At 45.3% G+C, this 8,406-nt stretch overlaps 1 protein-coding gene across 11 annotated transcripts in view; it reads left to right on the forward strand.

Moving 5' to 3' along the window:
* LARGE1 (LARGE xylosyl- and glucuronyltransferase 1) overlaps positions 1-7,091 on the forward strand; it is a 539,997-nt gene extending 532,906 nt beyond the window's left edge. For 9 of the 11 annotated variants that reach the window (XM_070506993.1, XM_044780870.2, XM_044780875.2 and 6 more), the window contains 2 exons: positions 2,949-3,144; positions 5,488-7,091. In XM_070506993.1, the coding sequence (XP_070363094.1) occupies positions 2,949-3,144; positions 5,488-5,685 (394 nt within the window). In that variant the 3' untranslated portion in view covers positions 5,686-7,091. Of the gene's footprint in view, positions 1-2,948; positions 3,145-5,271 lie in introns of all 11 variants that reach the window. The other 2 variants (XM_070506995.1, XM_044780862.2) reach the window with 1 other exon arrangement.
* Positions 7,092-8,406: the final 1,315 nt, after the last annotated feature.

Below are 8,406 nucleotides of genomic sequence, written 5' to 3' on the forward strand. Positions count from 1 at the left end.
ACCCAGCTGTCCCCGTCCCCCTCTCTTTTTTCTTCTTTTTCACATCATAGTAGGCCGAGAGTTTAGATTCTAAAGATGAAGGACAAATGAGTATTGATACATTGATGTCACTGACAGACTGCCACAACTTGCAAAGAAAGGGACAGAATGAGACTATCTTCATTTTCTGAGGATTTATTATGTATCGGACACTGCTCTTGAGTACTTTCTGTGAATTAATCCGCATAAATTGTCATAAATCCATGAAGTAGGTATTGTTATTGTCTGTTTTACCAAGAGAAGGAAGCAAAGGCACAGAGGAGTTGAGTAACTTCTCTGCACCTATCGAGTGACAGAATTCAAACTCAGACAGCCTGGCACCAGGACCAGTGTTTTTAGCCACCTTGTCACACTGCCTGTTAGGGACGGAGCAGTTATTGAAACCTCCTGTGTGCCGGCACTGTGCCAAGCTGTTTACAAACATTCTCTTTTAAGCTCCTCAGCAGTTAAAGAAGATGGTATTCTTTGCCCGAGTGGACACAAGAGGAGAGTAGAGCCCAGTGTAAATGCTTTGTTGTACAAGTTCCATAGCTCCTAAGTGGCCGAGGCGGGGTTTGAACCCTGGGGCAGTGGCTGCAGCGTGCTGTGCTTTGAACCTAATACACATTCACAGCCGTCCATCAGTTGTGCTAGGCCAGTGCTGTCAAAGGTGTCAGATGTCAAAACTGCCTGTTCCACAAGTTCACAAATGGGAAACCAACTCCTTCCGGCCTGATTTTTGGATTAGTCCCGACATCTTGCAATATCCCTCCTTCTCACACTCGTTTCAGTGGCCTTCCTCCACCTTTCATTTTTCTTCCGTTCAAGTGAAATTGGTTTTGGGGGAGGTCGCTGAATTGGTAGAGCCGGAAATTCAAGTCCCTGCCTTCCCCCCGCCTGCCCACCTCACCCAACCACACAGCCTACTGAAAGGCCACCTAGTGGGCAAGTGCCCATTCAACCACACTGGACGGCTCCCTGAGGGTCCCGGGGATGTCCAGCCTCGGTGGTGAAGGAGCAAAATAAAGAAGCAGCCGCATCCCCAACCAGAGGGTTCCACAAGCCACACTGAACACTACTCAAACCCTCCCCTGTTTAGAGAGCCCTCCCTGAGGTGGAGGTGGAACCAAGGACTCCAAGCTCCTTTCCCCCGACAGCTAAATTATTGGGTTCCCATCCTTCTTCTATCTTGCTTTCATTTTATGAAGCTTTTCTTTCTAGAATGTTCTTTTCCCCTAACCCATTTCTCTTGAGTCATATCTGCTGCTTCAATAGACTCCCAGCATCCTGCCATCTCTTTGTAGCTTCCAGAGGCATGCTCCTGCCCCTCTAACTGGCTTCTGTCTTAGGTGCCCCTCCAGTTTTTAGATACTCATTCATTCGTTCATTTATTCGACTTAGTGTACAAGTTGCTATTGTACATCATTGACTAGTTGCTCTATATATATAGGCCAGAGAGTGTGCGTGACAGCAACATACAAAAGAGGTAACCCAGCATAGCAGTTAAGTGTCCTGGCCCTTGAGCCAGGCTGCTTAAGTTTGAATCCCAGCTCCATCTCTTACTATTTGTAACTTGATGTTGGGTAAATTATAAGAATTTAAAACTATAGGTATAGGATTTGCAATATAACCAGTATATAGTGAGTACTTAATAAATATTAGCTTATTATCATTGTTCTTTTATGGTTGTATTCATTTTCTATTGCTGTATAACAAATTACCACAGATTTAGAAGCTCAGAACAATACAAATTATCTCGCAGTCTCTGAGGGTCAGAGGTCCAGGCACAGAATGGCTGGATTCTCTGCTCAGGGTCTCATGGGCTGAAATCAAGGTGTGGGCAAGACTGCAGTTCTCTTCCAGAGCATGTGGTCCTCCTCCAGGCTCACTGTCTCTCGGCAGAATTCCTTTCCTTGTGATTGGAGGACCGAGGTCTCCGTTTTCCTGCTGGTTCTTTGCCAGGTGGTCCCCATAGGCAGCTCACACATGGCTCTTTGCTTTCTTCCAGACCCAGATCTAAAGGTTCACATGAGTAGGTCAGGCCCACCCCAATAGTCTCCCTTTTAAATAACCCGAAGTCAGCTGATTAGTAACCTTAATTACATTTACAAAAATCCTTTTCCCCATATAATGTAAGATAATTACAGGAGTGGTGTTGTATTCACAGGTTCTGCCTCAAGGCAGAGACATTAGCAAAGGCAGGGTCATTCAGGGTCAGTTTAGACTTCTGCCTTCCACAGCAGTCTCTGGTAGGAATAGCTCTGATACAGACTAACCTGCAGTTACTTCCATATAAATGACACAGAGCACTCCAGAAGTTCACTTACCCTTTCATAGTGGGAGTCTCCTTGTTAGTGAAAGATGGAGATAACGGACTCATTTGTTTCTTAGGGCTACCATAACAAAATACTACAAACTAGTTGCTTAAAACAATGGAAATTTAGTCTCTCACAGTTCTGGAGGCCAGAAGTCCAAAATCAAGGTGTTGGCAGCCCCTGCTTCCTCCAAAGGCTCTAAGGAAGACTCCTTCCTTGCCTCTTTCTAGCTTCTGGTGATTACTGGCAATCCTGAGCATTCCTTGGCTTGTGTACCCATCACTTCAATTTCTGCCTCTGTCTTCACGTGGCATTCTCCCTGTGTGTCTCTGTATCCAAATTTCCCTCTTGTTATAAGGACACCAGTCTTTGGATTAGAGCCCACCCTAATCCACTATGACCTCATCATGTTTACATTTGCAAACACCCTCTTTCCAAATAGATCACATTCACAAATACTGGTGATCAGGACTTCGAACATATCTTTTTGGGGGACACAACGCAACCCACAACAAGGACTTTATCAGCATATAACTCTTCTGCCTCCAAATCAGCAGCGTTTGAAAAGCTCAGCTTCCTTCTCTCCACCCAATGGCTTTTCTCCATGTGTCCCAGGTACCATGTCTGGACGAAAGGCCATGCACCCACAAACTTTGCCAAGTGGCGGACCGCCACCACGCCTTACCGGGTTGAGTGGGAGGCTGATTTTGAGCCATACGTTGTCGTCAGACGGGACTGCCCTGAGTACGACCGGAGGTTTGTGGGCTTTGGCTGGAATAAGGTGGCTCATATCATGGAACTGGATGCGCAGGTGAGAAGAATGGGACATCATGGACCTGGTGCTGCGGGCTAACAGGGAGGGAGGAGAGGCCTAGGTCTTAGAGCTGCAAGGGGACCTTGGAGATAAGAAAGCAGAGACCTGAGAGGGAACAAGACGTGGTAAGGGACCTAGAATGGGGATGTGGCAGTACTAATTTTCAGGGCTGTTAAGTCCCAAACCATTCCTCTTTCTTCTACCCTTGGATGAGAGTTGGGTTCCTGGCCAGGACCTAGTGACAAACCGTGTCACTCCCTCATCCTGACTCAACCCAGTGATGAAGACAAGCAAATAATGCCCATTCATCACTTTGCCTGTGAGTCATAGAATTGACACAAGGCATCCTGGGAGTTCCATGTAAATGACACAAAGCATGCAGCTAAGTATTCCACACTACAGCTAAAAGACTGATGATTTTTAGGCTGTGTTTAGTCATGAAACCCTTTCATTCATTCAACTAATACTCACTGAACACCTACTTCAAAAGGAATCTCCTGCAGAATTCTAATAGGTTAAACCAGGGGGCTGCCAACTTTTTTTGTAAAGGACCAGATAATAAATTTGGGGGCTCTTGGGGGGCCTACAAGTCTCCTTTTCAACTACTCAACTCTGCCATTATAGTTCGATGACAGACAGTATCTAAACAAATTCGTGTCGCTATGTTCCAATAAAACTCGATTTACAAAAGCATGCAGTGGCCAGACATGCCATAGTTTGTCAACCACTATGTTAAAAAGCCAAAAGCAAACCTCTCTGGTTAAATTAGGAGGAGGATGCCCGCGCTCCTCCACCCCACCCTTTTTTCTTCTTGTATGCTTTTCTCCCAGGCACCTCCTCATGGAGCACAGTGTATATATTTCCTGACAAGAGCACCCCAAATTCAGGAAAAGCAAGGTTGGATCCTCAGTGCTGGCTGCCCTGAGAATCACCTGGAGAACTTTCCAACAGTTTCACTGTGTTTGAGAGCAGTCCAAGGTGATTTTAATAAATACCCAGGGTTGCGAACCACTGATATAGGTAGAAGGTCATAGAATAGTGTCCATATTTAACAATAGAAAGCATGACCTTTATTATCTGTTTTTTCAATAATACTTGGAGGTGGTTCAGTGCTGCTCACAGACAGAAATGTTTCGTCTGCCTCAGCTTCTGGTTGAAAGAAAAGAAATATCATAATATTCATGCTTCCAGCAATGTGGTGACATGAACTGGTTCAAATAAATTTAATTTCCCAGCCCTGAGGCCTGAACTTTGTTTTCAGCAATTTTGACAGAACTCTTGAAAATTGAGTGCATATTTTCCTTTCTTTGCCAATTCACATGCCAAACATAATTTTACCCTTTCCAGTGATTAAAGAAATAATGAGTACACACCTGACAGGTAATCCAGCCACACCTGCAGGGGCTGGTGGGGTTGATAGGGTTCTCTGTCCCCACACGAAATGTCCCAGACAGCTAAGCTCTGGGAGTTGCTGTATTTCCTTGCTGTGGTTTTTCTCACTCCTTCCTCCCCATCAGCTGTCATTTCTGGCTGCTGTCAGTATTCCTCCATCTGTAACAGCTGCCTTTCCCCGTCCTGATGTTCCCTTTCTGAGCTTGTTCTGATCTGCTCTGGGCTGGGAAACTGATGACCCAAGTTTATCAGACATCATGTCCAAAATCAGAGCGCATAGATTCTGGGTGGAGATGTGCTGGGTTCTCCTTTGAGTTACATGTCCTAAATTTGTGTCGCCTGCTTTGGCTATTCAGAGGCCTTTTATTTTTGGTCTGAGTTTTCATCTATATTCTGCCAAGTGGAGGGTACCATATGACACTGTGACTTTTACTGAGGATTTTGTTCTCAATGAGCTCCAGTCCAGTGGAACCTTTTTTTCCTTTACTTCTTTTTTGTCCCCTCTTTTTGTACTAATCTGTTGAGGCTGTCACATCTGATCAATGCGAAATCACATAAACAGATGTCATTTAATTGAGCGAAAGATTCTCTCACAGCTTGCATCATTCTAGAGCAACCACATGGGTGTGTGCTCACATTTATCAAGAACCGTCATGGGCCATGAGCCCTGCCCAGCACTATTCATACATTATTGGTCATCTTTCAAGGGAGGTATTATTACTTTCACTATAGGTGAGAAGACAAAAGCTCAGAGAAGTCCAAGGTCATGGAAACAGCCCTGAACTCTCCCCGCTCCAACATGGTTGTGCTCTCCATGGTGCTGCCCTGCTTGTTGGTGTCATTCCCCACTTCATTCATTCACTTAGTCATTCGATCATCCACTTGGGCATTCATCCTACATGACTGAAGCTTCTTGCACGTGCTTACGCTGCTCTCGTCTTCTTCCAGGAATATGAATTCATCGTGCTACCCAATGCCTACATGATCCACATGCCTCATGCCCCCAGCTTCGACATCACCAAGTTCCGGTCCAACAAGCAATACCGCATCTGTCTCAAAACCCTGAAGGAAGAGTTTCAGCAGGACATGTCCCGCCGCTACGGCTTTGCCGCCCTCAAATATCTCACGGCCGAGAACAACAGCTAGCACCAGGAAGCCCGCCACCAGGGAGAGACATTCTACAGGGGGAGAGCCACTTGCTGTTTGGGGCCCAGCCTTCAAACTCAAAATTGAGCACTGCTTGTTTGGTTTGTTTTTATCTGTTTCTTTGGCCCAACGAAGCTGCCCTCACTACAGAGATCTGGGACAAGGATCCAGCCAGCCCTTCTCTGCTCCATGACCTGGCATTCCCAGAAGGTGGAAAAATCCTTCCTCTACACAGTCTCTTCAAGAATGGGACGTTCTTGGAGGGGTGAGAGGGAGCAACGGGGTTGGCCCAGCACAGAGCCACATAACTAAGCAAGGCTTCAGGATGTTCTTGTTGCTTTTTAAGAAAGGGAAGTCAGGGTACTGGGGGCTAGCCATCCCAGGGAGTAAAAGCAAAAATCCCTCTTCAGTCAGAAGCAACTGTCTGCTTTGCCCTGCAATCTAGCTGGGTATCCATGGGGAGGGCAAACCAATGATCAGAACCAACCATTTGGAAAAACCCAATGGGGACGTTGTACCTGGCGCAACCTAGAGGTGGAATTGGTTGGTTCTTTATCCTCAAGATCATTCTTGTTTTGTTTTGATTTATTTTTGTGTTGGGGGATTTAATTTGTGTTTGTTTTTGGTCTGGGAATCCAAACTAGAAAATCTGATCTTTTAGGGGAAATCAGCTCCACAACCAACATCCCTTTATGAGCAGTGGTCCAGCAGGAAGGACCAGAGTCTTCAGCGAATATCTCAACATGGGCAGCTTCCTTCAGGATTATCGCTGAGGCCCCCATGACCTTGGGTTCCCTACTCTCCAGAATCTAGGGGCTACGATGGGGGCTGCAGAAATACAAAGATCGACTGCTTTACAACCAGTTACATTTTCTATTGGCAGTGACTGATTCATGGAGCAAGGGCTTTGAAGGGACTCTTTCTGTGCAGACGAAAGGTACGAACCTCTCAGGCCTTTAGAAGAACTTTAATGATTCTTGCGAGCCCAGTTCTGAAGATTCACATGTCCGTTCGGGGACTTTCCAGAAGAACGTGTTGGGTTCCTCTGTGTTCACGCCCATTTCACTGCAGCTGGGACGAGGTCAGGGCCTCACGCGCCCTTTGGAATGTGTCCAAGGGTAGGCGAGCACCTTCACCGTTTCACAGATTGAGGAGACACTGGACTTTTTACCCATTTTCTTGAATCTTCAATATTAATGTCGTGTTTACATTGATGAGAACAAGAGTCAGTGCCCTAGTCTCTGCCGGGCTGTTTGTTCGGAGCTGCAATGTGACCAGCGAACGTTGCATTCAGTAAAGAAAGTACAGACTGTTTCTTCCCACTCCCCCTCCCACTCTTGTAAGAAGCTACCGAGACACACTTCAGTGTAGAAAGCGAAATCGATAAACGACAACTTTACACTTTCTGTTCCCTTGTTTTCTTTTTCTCATCATTTGAACTTTGATCTTCTTTTCCTCCTTGCCTGAGGTTAGATCTCCCTTTATTCTCTAACCCTCGAAGCGTTTTCACATTTTCCATTTAGCTTCTGTCTCAACGTCGAAGCCAGATGTTTTATATACCAGATGTGAGCCAGCAAGGTGAACCAGGGCAATCCACAGTAATGTGAACACCCCCACCCTTTGTCCTGGTGGTCATCTGAAACCCTGCAACAATCTGGTTTATGAGACCCCCTCAATATGGTATGTCTCAAGCGGATATTTCACTCACATTTATGGAAACATTTAGGAAAACTATTAGGACTAATCCTCACACAGATGTAGGTAAGATTATGTGTGTGTGTGTGCATATAAACGTATATACATACATAATTACATAATAGCATATATGCAGCATTTATATTACAAAAGTAATACATACAGTGAACATACGTACAGTAAAAAAGCTAAACATTACAACAGCATTCAAAGCACATGTTAAAGTCTGTGTTCTCCATTGGTGTGTGGGAGTCAGCTCCTCCTAGCTCACGAGAACTTATTGTATCCATCCCTTCCAACGCCTGTATTCACTGACGTCACAGTTACAGCTGGGAATAGCCATGATGGGAGTATCTACACCATGGAATTTGGAAAACCCCACAAATCAGGGTACACCACCCCAAGAGCTGGTTGTTAAACATTTACCAGCACACCACCGAGTCTTCCCCTCCCTTATGTACAACACACACACACTCAATATTTCCCTTCCTTCTCTGGAGAAGACTGCTGCTAATAGTTGCACTGATACAGTTTTTGAATTAATCATTACCAGCTACTTGATCCAAGTGAAAATATGCTAGTAACACTGGTTCCTCAATGTTAAGAATCAATTTTTAATTCCCTCAAGCCTTTTTTTTTTTTTAGTTTTTTGTGGCACCTAAATCATGCCCAGTCACCTTGCTTTCACTTGCGTTTCTATGGGTATAGTAGTGACCATATAATTTATCATCCAGCCTGGGTTACCGCTGAGAAGGATAGAAGGTGCTAATGACTTTCAGACAATAGGTATAAATTGGAGGACGATATAGTTGCATGTACACTGAATTTATTAAAGCCAGAAACTGACACTCCACATCTACGGGAGAAAATCCTATTTCCCCAGACAGGTGCCTGACACTCTGAAGACAATCTCACTTAAGGCCAGAGCTCAAATTTTGGCTGATGCCCAAGTTCAACACAGAGGCTGCCGATCCGATGGAGGCTGAGGTCTGCAGAGCCCCAGCATGAATTCCCAGAACTTATGTT

This window comes from Equus asinus, chromosome 4 (assembly GCF_041296235.1).
Source record: "Equus asinus isolate D_3611 breed Donkey chromosome 4, EquAss-T2T_v2, whole genome shotgun sequence".
Taxonomy (NCBI): Eukaryota; Metazoa; Chordata; class Mammalia; order Perissodactyla; family Equidae; genus Equus; species Equus asinus.